Raw genomic sequence first — 18762 nt, 5'->3', positions numbered from 1 at the left:
ATAAACACACACAGAGTTAATCTACATATTTATTTACTTTTGCTGCCAAGGACTTACATCTATATACTGCTCCAATCTAGGGGTAGTGAGTTGGGCTACAGAGGCACTGAAATTGTGCTAAATTTAGATTTGCCATGACTTAGGGCCACTGGACCATGAAATACCCTACCAGGAGTTGATAGAAACTGTTTTTATTTATCTTTATTCTAAGATTCTTGAATTACTTTATATCTCTCAGGGTATTGTCTTGGCAGAACCATTGAAAGACAAACAAACAAAATTAAAGTAGTATTAAAATAGCCTATTAAAAGGAGACGCTAAAAGAGGCATCATACAGAAATATATGAGAGATAAATGAATGGTGGATAGCTACTTTTTTTTTTTTTGCATGAGTCCATTGTCAAACTTCTCTAGTACCAAAACCCAAATTAGAATATTTTGATTTAATATACAACAAGCTGTTTTAGAAGGAAGATGCTATTCTCCTGCCTTCTTTCATTCTTTTTGCCTGAAATCCATTCTGTTGGCTTAGTATGCCAACTATTTAGATATAACCTGTATTTCTGTTTTGTGTAATATTTGTAACTTTTTTTTGTACATCACTTGTTTCCCAAGTGTGTCTGTGTACACACATAGACACCCACACTCACAACATTTTTTCTAAAAGAACTGGAATCACGTTGGAGTCCACTTAGTAGTGGTTAACTCAGCTTCTTCTTATTTGGTTTTGTGTTTTACTGTAGATCTATTGTAGTGGACTGATTAAGACACTTTAAATATTTCTTCAGCAATGCAAACAACATCAAAAATACTGTATTAAAGTTTACTAATCCCTTCTGCTTTCACATGACTATTCAGAAGTTTTTGTCATTATTTTCTAGGATATTATCAAAGTAGTAATACCACAGGGCAATCCTGCAATCTAATTCCATTAAGAATTGTTTTCTTAAATATTTCAGTTATTTCCAAAAAGTTAGCTACTTTATTCTTCAGTAGCTGCATTTAAAGAAATAATTTTCTTACCGTGTTTCCCCAAAAATAAGACCCTGACTTACATTTTTTTTGAACCATGAAATAAGCGCTTGGCCTTATTTTCAGGGAGGTATTATTATTTTGGGGTGCATGGAGCAAAGCGGGGCTCCTCTTGTTGTCTTACCTGATTTCCAGCTCTGTCTCCCTAACCCTAACCAGAGGAAATGGTGGGGACCAGCTGCGCATGTAGTTAAATATTTTTGGGGGAGGGCTTATTTTCAGGGGAGGGCTTATTTTCAGGGGAGGGCTTATTTTCAGGGAAACACGGTATATATAAATGTGCATGTCCATCCATTTGCCATGTAACTATTGCAGACTAATAAAGGATTAGAATATCAGAAATATGACATAATTCATACAAATGCATTGTATATTTTTACATTACAATACAACCCTATCCCTCAACAGCATCATGTAGATTTGAATAGAAGCAGGGAAAGAATACAAGGCATAGCAAGGGTTGTAGTAATCAGAGAGTAATTTGGGATAGATGTTAGCATCCCTCAAATCCTGATCACATCGCCACAGCAACAAGACAAAAAAACAGATCCGCTGTATAACTCACAAGTGTTTGACCCTCAATAATTTTTATGTAAACCTTCCAGAGTCTGTTCAGTAGTAAGATGGGCAGTGTATAACTTTGATTAACAAAAATAAATAATCTGGATCAGGTCCATGGTGGCCATGAACTCCCACACTGCTTCATTCTTCACACCCAAAAGTTGATGTTGAGATCTCTATTATAAAGCTGGAAAACTCTACCAACACAGTTGTGGCACAGTTCAGACATAAAGCTTGTGATGTTCTGGAAAAGTTGCCTGTTAGGTCTATTACTATTATTTAACTACTTCCCATATTGCTACCAACAGTGGGGGTTTCCCATTTGATTTGTATAGTGCACAAGTTACGCTTCTGTAGCATTTCCCAAACAAAAAGAGAAGTTAAATAGAATTAGCACGACTGTGATGCTCTTTCTATTTGATTATTATCTAGAGAGAAAAGAATGCAATGATCAGAAAGAAAGGAGAAAATTATGAAACTGGTCCTGTCCAGAGTATCATTCTATTATCGTCCTCCTTTAGAAGATAACATAGAGGACTAGCTCTATTCCATTATCATAACAATAGAACTGGTTTCACTGCCCAAGGATTGCTTTTGCAAATATAGATGTTGCATAAATCAATATGTTGCTGTATTTATTAAACATACAAGCTCTTGTTGCATATGTTTTGGTGCCTTATCCAAACACAAACAGTACCTAGCTAAACCAGTTGGGATACAATTCCCAGAATATCTAGCAAGCAGAGCCATGCCAAAGAATGAGAATGGAGAAGTCTGTTCTAATCCATTTCAGTGAGCTCTTGCACTAGACCTAAGGTGTACTACGTATATGGGGGTTTTCATTAAAATGCAACAGAAGATCATACAATGCATATATGAGAATGACATGTGATAACTTGCAACATAATGATTGAGAAGTTGTTTAAATGTTTCTTACTCTACTTGCCTTGTATCATTCAGCACTTTGTTAACAAATTATGAAGATTCTTCCTAAAGCTCATAATAATTAATCACTCTTCTCTCTTTTTCCTGCAAGCAAATAGTATTTTTGTTACTGGCTGAATAAACATGGAGATTCAGGCACTAGTTTGAAAGGTTTTCTTAAAGGTCTTTATTTGGCTGCAGCCTGCATTTTTTTTTTATGATTGCTGTTGTTGTGACACTGCTTAGGGGAGTCTCAAGTTGAGAAGCCCTTTCTGTTCCTCTGCATTCATAAATCTCTTCCTCCCTCTGGTATTTTAATAGATCTTTATGATTCATTCTCATTATTTTTTTCCCCCCTCAGATGCTGATGGACCTCCAGTCAGATGCTTCCTTCTAGACTTCATACCTTCATTTGTTTGGTAGCAGAATACAAAGTAGTCATCGTGGGAGGACAAGAAAAGCTCTGGGCACTGGGTTTTGGACTGGACTGCAAGTCAGCGTGATATCTTTTGCTTTTCAATAGTTGGGCAACCATGGAGAATCTGTCCCAGGACATACTGCTGGAGTGTCAGATTTGTTTCAATTACTACAGCCCACGGAGGAGACCCAAGTTACTGGACTGTAAGCATACTTGTTGCTCTGTTTGCCTTCAGCAGATGAGGACCAGCCAGAAGGACTTGAGGTGTCCATGGTGCCGAGGTATCACTAAACTCCCACCTGGGCTCTCTGTTTCCCAGTTGCCAGATGATCCGGACGTCGTTGCCGTGATTGCTATACCCCACACTTCAGAGCACACTCCAGTCTTCATCAAACTTCCTAGCAATGGGTGTTACATGTTGCCCTTGCCCATTTCCAAAGAGAGGTCTCTATTGCCTGGAGACATTGGCTGTCGTCTCTTGCCAAGCAGCCAACAGAAGTCTCTCACTGTGGTCACAATCCCAGCTGAGCAACAACCACTGCAGGCTGGGATGCCGCAGGTTATAGGAGACGAGGAGCAAGACCAGAGGGGCATTGTGAAAAGCTCCACCTGGTCAGGGGTTTGCACTGTCATCCTGGTGGCCTGTGTCCTAGTTTTTCTTCTTGGTATTGTCCTCCACAATATGTCATGCATCTCCAAACGTTTCACTGTTATCTCCTGCGGCTGAAAGAAGGCTGCAGCAAGCTCCTCTTGTGAGCTAGATTTAGGGGTTTGGGAGGGTGGTATTGATGGTGACGGGAGGCCAGGAGGTGAAATGCTGTCACATGGACTGAATCATTGATGCCAGGCAAGCTGACTGACAGTCCAGAGTCTGCTGTAAAAAGTAGGGCAACAAGATCCGCTGATAGAGTGTGAGGCATACCCGGTGCTTCTCTGCTCAAAGAAGACTGCATGCATACTCACTTAACAAATGATCTGTAATCTATAATGATTTCATCATGTTATGAGATTAAAGATGTCTATTTAGCTGGTTCTACTGTACAGGTCATGATCTTTCCCTTTCTTTTTCTCTGTCTCTTCAGAGTAGTTGATTTACAAATGAAAATTCTGTATGTTCAAGTAGAATTAAACATTGGAATGAAGACAGTCAATCTACCCAGTGTTCTCCAGACATAGCAAAAACGTAATTCTCTCTTTATTTTTCAATAGCAGCAGGGAAAAGTATGAAATGTAATCATTTAGGCCATGAGGACTTTTTTTTGTATCTTTCAAATTGCACATTCATGAAAATGGTTTTAAAAATTTGTCCCACAGGTATAGAAAGGGAACATTTTTTAAAAGTATTGAAAATCTTCTAGATGTAATATATGTGTAAGTTTATGCTCATTCTATTTTCTTCTGTAGTTTAAATGATTTTGTTTGTTTGTTTGTTAAAAAAAATTGAAACGAGACCATAAGCATAATAGCAATAAAGGAAGCTAGGAAGGATATCTAGAAGTCTGGCCAAAATGATTGTCTCTGTCTTCTTCTGTCAAACGCTACTTGAATATGTAAGTTCTCAACATGGTACTTCACATGCATATAATGGTCATATGATTCAGAAATAGCAGAGATCATGTTATCCAAGAGAGAATATGTTTACCGAAATGACAGAATTAATGGTTTTTATTAAAGTACCTTATCCTCTGGAATGCAAGTTGGAGTTACCTTATCAAAGGAGACATAATATAATAGCTATGTTTGTAGATGCTTATTTATTATTGTGGCTGTGAGATATTGGCGGGCATTATGGCTGTAATCCAAAGTAGATAAAACCTATATTGTGCTGTCCCTTGTAATGAAAGGCTTTTATAATGTGAAAATGTTGCCATTACAAAAGTAGATAAGAGGGGAAAATAAGGGCATAGTAGTCAAATGAATGATAATCCAACTGAAGTTAAAACCATGTAGGTCAAGCTTCCCTATTTAAATGTTCAAATTGACAAGTATTACCAGGATGAATGGTCTTCTACAGATATTGGACAACTTTGTCCATAATCAGGAAAGGGTTTGTATTCATAGCAGTAAGGAAAGAAAGTCTGAAACTAGTGGCTCCTATAAAAAAGTTTGGTGGTTATATTGAGGGAAAGCATGAAAATTGTATTGGTGGCAGTTTAGCTGTTGAATCATGCCATCTGGAACCAATGATTGCTGTTTATCATGTGCTCAAAGAAACTCTACTAACTTGTCCAGTTTTTCAGGAAACATTGTTCATTATCTCAAAATGTTCAAGAAAAGGCATGTTGATTTTAGTGTGATCATTCCAACTGAGGCAAAACAGAGGCAAGTTGGGAAGCTGCCAGAGAAAATGGCTAGTTAACTAAGGAACGTAACTTGGAGCTCCAAAAGAGACATGAGGAAGACACCAAGAAATAAAAAACAGAGGTGCTTTTATTCCTTGCCTTAACCTGCATTTTGGTCTGTCATATAGTAAGCTTTGAACACATTTCCCATTTTCTTCAGATGAGTATAAGGACTGGACATAGCTATTTCTTCACCAATGATAGAAAGCATTAGGAAGAACTCTGTTTTTCACAGTTTTCATTTCTCCATGATACATTCTTCACTTGATGGGCCCTCTTGTTCTACTTTTAATGGTGCCATGTCTTTATATTCGTATGTAGCACTTGTCCAGTTTGGTGTTTAAGCAGTTTACTTAGAGAAATGTTTTGCCATAAATTAGAAATTGCTTGTTTCTTTCCCCTTTAACTTATGGCTAAACTAGAGGATCTATAAGATTGTGGGATACAACTGCTGTTGGCTCTGCTGCTTCTTGCAAGTGAGTGATAATATATCTGAAGGAGCACAAGTCCTATCATAGCTGCAATACTGCCCCTAGTTAAACAAACACAAAATACATTCAAACAATTCAACATATTCATTAATTATCCCAAGTCAAACATTTATTCTGAATTCCTGAAGAAACAAAATCTCCCTGTTCCCTAAAAGTAGTCATTATGGTAGGAAGAAATTAAAGCAGACTGTTGACTTCTTAGTTTGATTCCTAAAACATAATTATCAACATTATTAACAACAGTATTACATGGGGGGAGAGGGAAAACTCCTTTTGAAATATTTGTATTAGTGATCAGTTCCATATCATTTGACAGCAACAAAGCAGTATTGGGTACATGATAGGAACCTGAAGTTTCTATCCTAGCAGGATGATATGCAGTGATATACAGTATGAGTTTATATTCTGTAATAACTATTTTCTTTAGTAGAAATTTGAGAGATGGGCATAAACTAACAAGATCTAAGCAGGGTTATGTTTGGAATTTTGAAAGTATATGGAGATCTTCACAAATAACTAATTATAAAATATAATTATAAAACCCATTTACCATACAGAAAAGGAGTAAATTTGCTTCTAGATCCTAAGAGCCCAGCTGACATCTCTAGGACTTCCTAAGTGTAGATGTTAGATCTGGAGGAACTTATGACTTGCTAGGAACTATGTTCCGGCCTCTGGTTGAAGGCCATTTTGGCTAAGGCATAAGAATTAAGTTTATAATACTTTATAAAGATGCCAAGCATTGCATGATTTTGGTGCATTAATAATGAATTGTGGAATACCATGTTCTTCACTCCACAAGGGTCTCCTGGGGGAGTTAATATGGAGGATGCATGTCTTGTAGAACAAGCTACAATTCCTACAATTCCTATTATTCTGAGTCTCACATGCTAATTTGCTTAAAGTTTGATCCCCAACTGGTGGGGCTGTCAGAAAGAGGCTGAGATGTTGAACGTTCTACTCAGGTAGATCTTGATGGCTCATCTGATGTCTGATTTGTGCCAATCCCCTCTCTAATTGGGACTTGGAACCGGCTAAAAGGAAGGTAAGTTCACTTGCTGGCTCTAGTGAAAACTGAATTCATCTTAGTTATGACATTGGGTCAAGGCACAGAATGTCCCCAATTATAATATCCATCTAGCAGTAGAGGTTGTAAAAAAGGGAGTAGGAGGTCATAGCTATTAGGAACGCCCCTTTCTATGTCAGTTGCTGTAGGCTTGATTCATACTAGGATTACTTAGTGGGATCTGCTCAGTATATTGAAAAGGTGATAGATGGTCTTCAGAAGGTAAGTAATTTTTGTTGCCTTGAGTGACCTGGGGATGGAATGAAGTAATCTTGGGTTGAGAGCTGAGGAAATCTGATATAGCTGTGTGAAAGAGGTTTTTATGTATTTCATTAGTCTCCAATTTACTTTAAAGTTGATATGGGTCACTGTTGTTAGTATTTCTCTTTTTGTTGGTAAGAGAAGGCACATCTTCTAGATTAAGATAGAGTCTGAGCTGATTTGTTCAGAGGATTTCTGACTCCTCAGAATGATCTGTTTCCTGCCTGGTCTAAAGATATAAGACAAGTGTGGTAAAGACGAAAAGAATGGGAGATATAGCATGACATTTGCTGTCTTAATTTCATATTTTTATTGATTGGGACAATGCTTTCTTTTTTTGTCCTTGATTTCTAATAGGACTTCATCTTGAGCCTCTCTGAACTGCTTGCCTTTGAATGAGCCTGATATTAGGCTCCATTTGAATTACGTTACAGATTTTGCAGCCATTTGTTGCCTCTTCATGGTGACATTCATCATTGCATCCTTGGCTAAGAACTAGGTCTCACATGCTTAGGGCTGCAAGGCCTCTATTTTCCTGTCATTTAAATATTTTGGAGTATCTTACCTGACTTTATTATAACCTCCTACAGCAGCCAGTCTAGGACTACTTGAGATAAAATGCCAATCTAGGACTACTTGAGATAAAATATAGAGTTTTACCTTAGGGAAGAAGAAGTACATGACTGCTGATCCCAGAGAACACCTTTGCTATCCATAGATCTGTTAAAAATATGTGGGAATGGAATATAGTTTGATTACTAAGGTTTTAATAAATTTTCCTGAGAAGATGAAGGAAGTCTGATTTTTGGATGAGCTGACAAGGGACAGCTCCTTGAGGAGGACTGTTTGATTGGTCCTGAAGGAGCAATCTCCAAGTTATATACCCCTAGATGTGGGGACTGCTAAAGATTGAATCTGTGAAAGAAGATCACTTTCACGTTGTTGGACTTAAAAGAGACAGAGTAAGAAGAGTATTTGCTGCTTTTGAAATTTGGTGTTGGAGAAGATTCACAAGAATATCTGGAACAGCCAAGGAAACAAACAAACCAAAAAAAATGCATCATTGAACAACAGTTCTTGCTTGAAGCACAAAAGACCAGGCTCAAATTATCCTAATTCAGGCACCTTATGCAAAGACTTAACTTTGTGGAAAAGACTATAATGCTGGAAAAGGTGAAAGGAAAGAGAAGAAGAGGACAACCAACAGTAATGTGGATTTTGACTCAAAGTGCCAATGGGTGTACCATTGGAAGACCTGAAGGACCAAGTAAGGGATAAATTGACATGGAGCAAATCTATTTGATTACTAAGATGCGACAAAAACTTGATGGCACATAGTCAGTCAGTCGGAAGTTATCTTGCTTCCCAGGAAAGGAACAAGGGAAGACCATGGTATCATGCTGCAGCGGTTGAGGGGGTTAGGAATAGGGGGCACCGTTTTGCGGTGGTTCTCCTCCTTCTTCTCCGACTACTCGCAGTTCGTGTTGACAGGGGGGCAGAGGTCGACTTCGAGGCGCCTTGCATGGGGAGTGCCGCAGGGGTCAGTCCTCTCGCCCCTTCTGTTCAACATTTATGTGAAGCCACTGGGTGAGATCATCCGTGGTTTTGGGGTGAGAGTCCATCTGTACGCTGATGATACTCAGCTGTACATGATGGGGGTGATCTTGATGTGATGTCTCGCTGCCTGGAGGCCGTGCGGGTCTGGATGGGGAGAAATAGGCTCAGACTCAACTCCTCCAAGACTGAGTGGCTGTGGTTCCCGGCGTTGCGATATAGTCAGCTGGTACCATCGCTGACTATTGGGGGTGAGTCTTTACCCCCCACAGAGAGGGCTCGCAATCTGGGTGTCCTCCTGGACACACGGCTGTCTTTAGAAGAACATATGATGGCCGTGGCCAGGGGGGCTTTTTATCAAGTTTGCCTGATCCGCCAGTTGCAGCCCTTTCTGGATCGTGATACCTTAAGCACAATCACTCACGCCCTTGTCACCTCCCGACTGGACTACTGCAATGCTCTCTACATGGGGCTCCCCTTGAAAAGCACCCGGAGGCTCCAGCTGGTCCAGAATGCGGCCGCGCGGGTGGTTATGGGCGCAACTCGTTGTGCCCACATGACACCCCTCCTGCGCGAGCTGCACTGGCTCCCAGTGGTCTTCCGGGTGCGATTCAAGGTGTTGGTTACCACCTTTAAAGCGCTCCATTGCATTGGACCTGGATATCTTCGAGACCGTCTTCTGCCACCAGTAGGCTCCCACTGGCCAGTCCGCTTCCACAGAGAGGGTCTCCTCAGGGTGCCATCGGCCAAACTATGTCGGCTGGCGACACCCAGGGGGAGGGCCTTCTCTGTGGGAGCCCTGCCCTTTGGAATGAGCTGCCCCCAGAAATTCGTAAAATCTCTGATCTCCGTGTATTTCGCTGTGCCCTCAAAACCTTGTTGTTCTGCCAGGCTGGGCTATCAAGGTAAATATTTTAATTGGTTTTTAAAAATGGGATTTAAAATTTGGGGTTTTATGAATTGGGCCTATCATTTAATAATTTTAATTATTTTTAAATTTTGTCTGTCTTTGTGCTTTTAATCAGGCTGTTCACCACCCTGAGTCCTTCGGGAGAAAGGCGGTATAGAAATAAAATTAATAAATAAATAATAAATAAATAAAATAAAGGAAAAGAGCTTGAGTTACAGTCACATAATAGAATAAGTTTGGCAGTAATTCCCATAGTTACCATTACATTATTCTACTGTACTGTACATTGTTCTAGTACTGTATTGCCTTCAAAATGTTTCTCTGCACATCTTTCTCATCCAGTGTATTCCACTGATATAGACAGACATGAAAAGGGGATATATATTGGTCACTCAGCAGATCCTATTGGAAGAGCCCAAGAAGGCAAGAGTTCAGAAGAATGATCTTGTGCATTATAGCTTGCACAAAAGACCCCCCTCCCAACTGGTTCTCTTTATATGTGTTAGGATGGAAATTTGAGGAGTTCTTATCTGGAGACAATTGGTTTTTAAAAAGATCTAAAATGTACAGTATTGGTTTTGGTAGGGTTTTTAAGAGGCAATCTAACACAGTTAATAGGTATCAGGAATTGAAAAGTTAATGAACTATGTCCCTATGGAAATGCATGTAAACTCATATTCCTAATTCATAAAGTACCATTATGCATCATGAGATTCATTTTGAACAGCTAATAATAGGTTGAAAGACAACAGTTATTAATCTAAATTCTTCTGCTTGTCTACTTATTAGTCTCAGGGCTGGGCTGGATAAGAAACAATTACAATTATTTACTATATTTACTATAATTACTATTTATCCTTCATTTTTAAGAATTCAACCAAAGAACACAACATATAATAAATCCTGTAAGATATATACATCTTTAACAATCAAAACATGTTGATTGTAGCTCAACTGCTGAAAGTTAAAATTAGAGGAGAATAAAATTAAAGGAAATTTAACTTCTGTCCATAACTTTGATTAAAAGACAGAATGAGTAGTGAGCATCCTATTTTAACTGGACTTTGGCAACCGTGCTTGTTTTATATCTCATGTATGAAATTGGCCACATAGACTAAGCGCTTGTGGATATCAAACAATACATTCTACCTTGATTTAGCTTTGGCCACTCTCTAAAGTTTCGATTGAAAAGGAATATGTCTCACTTGTAACTATGGTGAGGTTCCCTGAAAACACAACAGCCTTTGTGTTTAGGACCTGTGAATGTTTGGCTAAGTTTGGCTTCGGTGTGAATCTGAAGAAGAAAGTCCTGAGACTGCTGTTGTGAAAGAACCCAATATGAATCGGCTTTAGGGGTGAGACTAGAGGTAATCCTCGACTCACAACAGTTCATTTAGTGACTGTTCAAAGTTCAAACGGCACTGAAAAAAGTGACTTATGACCGCTTTTTCACAGTTAACGACCTTTGAAGCATCCCCATGATCATGTGATGAAAATTCACTTAACAACCAGGATACTAATTTATCAACTCCAGTGATTCACTTAACTGTGGCAAGAAAGGTTTTAAAATGGGGCAAAACTCACTTAACAAATGTCTCACTTAACAACAGAAATGTTGGGCTCAATTGTGGTCGTAAGTCAAGGACTACTTGTATAGACTCAACAGTTGCCTAAAGTGGGGCTATTGTTACAAATTGGTTCAGGAAGAAGAGATTTAGATGCAGGGTTATAAAGTAGAGTTGTGAGAACTGGCTTTGTTTGTCCTGGAATTCAAAGCAATATAGTTAAATGTAACCTACTTAGGATATAATCCTAAGGATATAATCGCCCTCACTTTAGGCATGAAACACAGGTGAATGACTTAGGGCCAGTCTCAACCCAACTCGCCTCACAGGTTGTTATTGTGGGGGAAATTGGAGGAGGAAGAAATATTAGATATGATCACCTCGAGTTGTTAATAAAAATAAAAAAGGCAAGATTTAAAAATACCTAAAAGGAAATCCAAATCAAAAAGTCAGCTGTATTTTGCATCAAAGCTGGTGTTGGATGTTGCAAGCAGAATTGAGCCATTCTGTGGCTGAAGTAGTGCTGACTTTGTGAACAATTAGCACACATGAACATCAGTTACGTGAGCAAAAAACAAATCCTACAAGTTTGTCGCTTTTATCAGGAAACGTATACCACGTCTCTGGCCTTGGGATGCTGGATCTCCAGTTCCTCAGAAGTAGAAAAATGAGCACAGCCGGAAAAGAATAAGTCAGGTTTTCTCCCCAAAGTGTAGATTTCAATTTGCAGGATTCTGGCAACTTTTTAAACTGCATTTTCCATGCCAATCTGAGTAGGTCAGGGTGGTGACAAATATGGAAAAATGGCTCAGTGCCACAACAACAAGCAAAGGGAGAGCCAACTCCTCTATTAATGCCACCAACTCTCTTTCTCATACACACTTACAAATGTGTTTTAACTGAGTGAATGGTGGACTAAAAATACAAAATTAGAGAACCACTGATGTAAACAATCTTTCAGGACTGATGGAAGGTTAAAAATCAAGGGAAAGTATCATTCTCAAAGGTTTCTTCGGCAATGCATACCAGTTTTAGAACTCTGCCAGTTTTAATTCTAGAAATGTAACAAATTGTTGGGCTATTTCCATGTTAAGATCTGATAGCTCAACATAACACTGAGATTTATTCATAGAATCAAGAGTCCATCATATGTTTTTTATTGAATGAAAAAGAGGCAGTTTTTTCCACCTACAAATAAAGCCTCCTTGGCTTGTTATGTAGTAGGATAGCTTGTCAGATGGACAAGACGAAATAAATATTTAATATTTTATTTAAATAAATAAAATGTTTGAGAAATGCATAGAAACTCTTGGTTAATCCATGCTTTTGTGAAGAGGCAATTGTACAATTACTTCAAAGAGCTGTTCCTTAGATATTTATCTACTTAAGAATCTGTGGCAGAACTACAGAAGATTTTTTTAATAGATTTGTGACCTTTACTTGGTAGCCTTCCCCCAACCCCCCTTTCTTGCTCATCCCTCAGCTTCCCTGTATCTACCCAGTGTGGCACAAGCAATAAATATTTGCAAGCCAATATTGACCTTCAAGCACATTGTTTCATCCTTATTCAAAGCTGTTGGATAAATTGCCTGATGGTTCAGGTCCATATCTTCCTCAAATAAGGATTTAGATCTTGTTTGCATCACAGAAAGGTAACGATAACTATTTGGAAGATACGATTTCAAAGCATACTTTAAAGTATTCCATCAAGGCATTGCTTTTAAAAAAAATGTTCCTAAACATTCTCTTGAACAGGAACACTTCCAAGTATTATATCTGGAAGAAAAACGATCCCAGCAATACATAAGCTTCTACCTTTATTTTCCACACCATCACTACCAATTAATATTCTGAAGTCAGTACAGTATAGCATAGAGTTGCCATTAATAAAGAAAATATTGCAGCTTTAAAAAGGCCATTACGCCTGAGACAAAACATTTTAGGTGATGTTTATTAGCCAATTATTTGAAGGTTAGAGGGGAATATTGGAATGAAGGTTTTATTCCTTTCCCCTTAAAAACTTGCATTTATTATGAAGTCCACACTTTACAAGTAAATGAAATAGCTTCATACACAGTACCTGCATTCATATTTGACTATTTCCCCTTTCTAATAAAGCTTATAATTCGAGTCTTGACTGATAACAAGAGACTCTGAACTCTGCTGAAATGTACTTTGGTTTAGTCTTCCGTCTGACAGATTTATTATGATTATATGGAGCTGATGTCAATAAAGGTAAAGATAGTCCTAGCAATGCAGTTTTGATAATGTGCAAGAGAGTTGTAGTTAATGCCAGACAGTCATGCATTCAATTGAATCACAAAGCTGCCAGTCCATCTTTTATCTGAGTTCTTCACTTGTTGCAATGCTGCTTGTATTTGTTTTTGTTTTTGTTTTTTTTAAAATACCGATTGTGCATTTCCTTTCTATTGTGACATAAAAATAAGCAACCTGATCGTTGTGTGGAAAAATTTATATGCTTAATGTTAGGCATCCAGAAACTTGTGGCAAGTGTTGTGGATTTTGTAACAGAATGGTAGATTTTTGTAAGTATGGCTCATAGAGATAACTGCTTGCCAAGTTCCTTTGTTGTTGGAACAACCACGCATCCATTAAGGCATTTAAGCAAATGAACCAAAGTATTTGTTGTTTCCTTAATTGATTAAGTAAAGTGGAAAGAGATTTATTTTTCAAAACACACCCACATAAAAATGACAATTTTAGGAAAAGCTGTTGAAGAAAACAAAGACATTCAGACATTCAGACTTGCAATCCAACTAAAAATAATGGTCTTTAATGATAAGAATAAGAGTCAAAGTATGTACAATATGCACATAATAATAAGTTTGGGAATTACTTAGGTTTATGTCTGATTTTTTTCTGAGTGAAGCAAAGTGGGGAAGACAACATGGATATAAAATTCCTACTGAAATTTACGTGGAATTAATGCTAACAAAATACTGTCGAGGGATGGGAGTTACAAAGGAATGGAGAATATTTTGGATGAACTCTTTAGTTTATTGGCCAGAAATCAGATTTTTACACTACTGGTTGCTGTCTTTTACCTGATGTCAACCATCCCATTTGGCACATTCAACAAAAGAAACGGCCGGCTATTTAGGATGACCAAGATGTAGCTTTATTGAAAGATTCATCTAGGCACAGCAGAAGCAAAGTCAGTTCTGGGATTTTCCTGCAAAATCCCACGCAGATAAAACCTCTTTTTCCCCTCCGGGCCACCCACAGTTCACCAATTGAGTTCAGTTATTTTGCTTTGGGAAAAACTGTCTCCGCCGCTCAAACCTCCTTCATAACGTGTCCTTGGTAGATAACGTCTCGCTGGCAACAGAAGGCTCTTGTTCATTCCATAGCTTCACTTCCCCTTAGGAATTCAGCCCCCTTTTCCCGTCACTGTTTGGCAAACTGCGAGTGAAAGCAAGTGCAGGCAACTATGGAATCGAGCAAAGTTTGACCCCTGATTTGGGGAATTTAGGCATACAAAGCATATGTTCTATCTCTGCAAAGGCCTCTCAAGGTTTTTTTGCTTCTGAAATATCGGGGGACAAAACCCAACCATTCCCTTTTAAATACAGGTAGTCCTCGACTTACAACAGTTCATTTAGTGATTGTCCAAAGTTACAATGGCACTGAAAACAGTGACCTATGACCATTTTTCACACTTACAACCATTGCGCCATCCCCTTGGTCACATGATCAAAATTTAGATGCTTGGCGACTGACCCATATTTATGATGGCTGCAGTGTCCTAGGCCCTTTTGCGACCTTCTGACAAGCCAAGTCAATGGGGAAGCCAGATTCTCTTAACAACCATGTGACTAACTTAACACCTGGAGTGATTCACTTAACAACTGTGGCAAGAAAAGTCATGAAACGGGGCAAAACTCACTTAACAAATGTCTCACTTAGCAACAGAAATTTTGGGCTCCATTGTGGTCATAAGTTAAGGACTACCTGGAAAAGGAATATCTATCCTTGGATATGTTTTTCCTTTAGGTAATTTATAGCTGCGATCCCTTACAATTTTTGTATAAAAAGTGCAGGACCACCAGAATTCTACTGCCAATATTGGTGCAGTGGGGGGTTTTTTGGGCAGTGATAGTACCTAGTTTTCAATTAATGTTTTAAAATAAGTGTGTTAAGCTAAGCTTCTGAGAGCCTGAATGCATGCATGCATGCATGCATTTTGCATTGTAAAGTCTCCCAGACAGGATAACCTCTCCCTGCCCAAAGGTTTTGGCCCATCTTATTTTGGTGATATCAAAGCTATGCCTACTATGATCCTTGAAGGTGAATGACACAATAATTATAACAACAAATGGGTGGTTCCAGCCCCAAAAGCATTGTTTACTCACCCCTTAGTGGAGACATCAGAATAGTTAACTTACTTTAAGTCTTACAGAGAAAGTAGTTTTGGAATCTTGCTTAATGTAAAAACTCACAGAGACTCCCAAGTCAATATGATTCAAAGGTCCATTTCACAACACCCCCTATGTCCTTGCAAGTAAATTTTCTAAAGTCTGTGACTCTTCGCCAAGTTTTAACATCTAGCCTCTGGTCAACAGAAGTACCCAAAATGTAATAGCAAACACATCAATGATGTCATTGGGACTAGGTGTTGATGCTTTACCCACTGGCTAACAAGGTCTTGCACATAATAAATTGAGTAATCTCAAATCCATTGGAAGCACAAGAAGGGAATATGATTAGATTAGATAAATATTAGTTTTGCAAATGACTCCTTATTTTATGTCCCCTCCCTTGTTTACTCTCTTTCCAGGACCCAATCAAGGGAACATGAAGGCAGGGAGCAAACGTAAAATTATTCTTAATTTAGTCATGATAATGATATACATATAAAAACATATACGTACTCACCTTCAATGGTAAACAATGCTACACAGATTTCAGAAATGGAAGAAAAAAATAATGAGACCAAGAAATTAAAGGTTTGCACTAAAAAATTAAAAAGGAAGCATAGCAAAAAATAGAGATCATCAACAGTACTCCTTGTATCCCTCTGTAACTTTCTACACTTGCAAATCATGCTTGTTTATGTCAATAAATAATAACAGTTTTAGTATTACAGTGGTAACAATCATGCTTGTCCTTTTGCTCTATTTTTTTTTAATGTTGTCTGAGATCTTTAAATCATGCTGGTCCCCCTTTTTAAGAAAAACCCTTCATCACTGGTATCAAATCTTTCTCAATAAGAGCTCCACTGACTACAGAGCTAATATTTCTATAAGTTGTGTGCTTGTGTAGGAAAACATATGTACCATTTTGTGGTGCAGTTAAGAGAATAGCATATGAAAAGTCATTCTAGGGCTCAGAGCCAGAAAAAGTGCTTTTTCTGTAGAAGATCTTAAACTCCCAGTATCTCTGGGACAGAAAGATTCATGTTTGAAACTCTTTGTGCAGTCAGTGTGATGAACTGTAGTGGTTAAGGAACTGAACTAGAAGTAGACTCTAGTTCAGCTTCACATCAACAATAGAAGCCCCGTACAGGACTCTAGCCCAAGCTTCCTTGTAAGGTGGTATAAAGGGGTGGTGTGAGACATGTAGGTCCTAAGAATGTATGGACATAAGATGGGATATAAATGCTAGGGCTCTGCAAGTACTGAAAAAAGATGCTCTGTAACAGAGGTCTCCAACCTTGGCAACTTTAAGGCTGGCGGACTTAAAGTTGGTTGGGAAATTCTGGGAGTTGAAGTCCGCCACCTTAAAGTTGCCAAGGTTGGAGACCCCTGCTCTATAAAACATGCTAGCATGAGCAAAGCAGTCCTCTTCAAACCATTAAAGCAGCTAGGTCTGTTATAATTGCTGGGGTGGCTGCTTCAAAAGCTGTCATGGCATGCATACACAACACTTCCTGTACAGTCTTTGGAGCAATTATGAGAGCTTTCAAAACAATGCAGCTGCTTTGATAGGTCTGCTTTGTTTACACAAATAGGCTTTGCAAACCATCTGCTATTGAATCACACTCAGGCACAGATACATAGACACACACAGTGGTGAAATCCAAATTTTGTTACTACCGGTTCTGTGGGCGTGGCTTGGTGGGCATGGCAGGGGAAAGATACTGCAAAGTCTCCATTCCCACCCCACTCCAGGGGAAGGATACTGCAAAATCTTCATTCCCACCCCACTCTGGGGTCAGCCAGAGGTGGTATTTGCCAGTTCTCCAAACTGCTCAAAATTTCCGCTACCGGTTCTCCAGAACCTGGCAGAATCTGCTGGATTTCACCCCTGGACACACACACACACACACACACACACACACGGTGAATCAAAAGTCAGCGCCCCCATTGACAATGGATTATATAAATTACTAATGACAGATATGGTTGCCATTTTCCTGTAAATACTTCCTTATTCGTTGAGACTCATGACCTTTAGACATTCCGAAGTACAGTAACATTTTCTCTGGAAAAAAATATTATGATTGGCCTATGGAGCCTGACTTTTGGCGCATTCTGTAGACACACACACACACACACACACACACACACACACACACACACACATGTTTTGAATATCAACTCCAGCCAGTATAGTCCAGACTGCCCATTGCAAGGAATTGTAATCCAAAACATAGTTACTGGGCGAGCCAGTTTGGTCTCGTGGTTAAGGCACTATGTTAGATACCAGGAGAATACTTCTATTTAGGCATGAAAAACCAGCTGAGTGACTTTGAACAGTGTCTCTCTCGGCCCACAATGTCATGCTTGGGCAACAAGCCAGTTGGTCAATTCCTGTCACAGCCAAATGGATCAACACTTGGTTGATTAAAATAAATAAATAAATAAACTGTGCACTTGTGGGAAAATGCTAAGAAAAAAGAAAAGAAAAATTTGGTGCAGCAACTAATATGCTGGAAGGGAGGTGATCTGTTGAATATAAAAGCACTTCTGGTATTACTCAAGCAAAGAAAATTTTTTGTTGTCCTGGGGAAATTTTTTTACCAATGCTTCCCATCAGATGCACAACACAATTTCTATTATGTCAGTGCTCTGCACAGAAGCCGGATCTGTGCAATTTCCCCAAATCGAGGTAAGTATGGAGTTTCTGGTTTTTTTAAAAATGCATGTGTTTCCATGTTGTAATAACATTGCACAGGAGTGTTTCAAACAGAGGAACAGAGTAATCAGTGTTGTAGTCTGCCAGCAGCCTGCGGAGCTGGCAGCGGAGTTGGACAGTGAGGAGGCTGGGGAGGAACATGGGCCAGTCCTGGAGTCTGGGGAAGGCCCGGACAAGGGCTCTGCGTCAGAGGCAGAGATGGGAGTTATGCACGGACTCCGGAGTCCTCAGAGTCGGACAGCAGAGAGGCAGAGGAACAGGAGGAGCCTGTTCCTAGTGCACGCATGCACAGAGCTGCCAGAAGGCAAGAGCAGCTAAAGCAAAAGGGATGACTTGGGAGTAAGGCTAGGAGATGATTGCCCCCATGATTGATGAGCCTGGTGGCGCAGCAGACTAAAGCACTGTTATTAACTATTATTAACATCAAGCTGTCTGCAATTACTGTAAGTTTAAATCTCACCAGGCTCAAGTTGACTCAGCCTTCCATCCTTTCTAAGGTAGGTAAAATGAGGACCCAGATTGTGGGGGCAATAAACTGAC

General features: G+C 39.1%; 1 protein-coding gene across 1 annotated transcript; it reads left to right on the top strand.

The window, feature by feature from the left end:
• Window positions 1-2884: 2884 nt before the first annotated feature.
• RNF152 (ring finger protein 152) lies at window positions 2885-4444 on the top strand. Its single transcript, XM_087890254.1, has one exon. The coding sequence runs from the start codon at window positions 3051-3053 to the stop codon at window positions 3660-3662; it is 612 nt and encodes a 203-aa protein (XP_087746380.1). The 5' UTR covers window positions 2885-3050; the 3' UTR covers window positions 3663-4444.
• The last annotated feature ends 14318 nt before the right edge of the window (window positions 4445-18762 follow it).

The sequence above is a fragment of the Pantherophis guttatus genome, chromosome 3 (genome assembly GCF_059756535.1).
Source record: "Pantherophis guttatus breed Tessera chromosome 3, ASM5975653v1, whole genome shotgun sequence".
In the NCBI taxonomy this organism is placed as follows: domain Eukaryota; kingdom Metazoa; phylum Chordata; class Lepidosauria; order Squamata; family Colubridae; genus Pantherophis; species Pantherophis guttatus.
The sequence above is the reverse complement of the archived record's forward strand: the minus strand, read 5'-3'. Positions and strand labels throughout refer to the sequence as shown.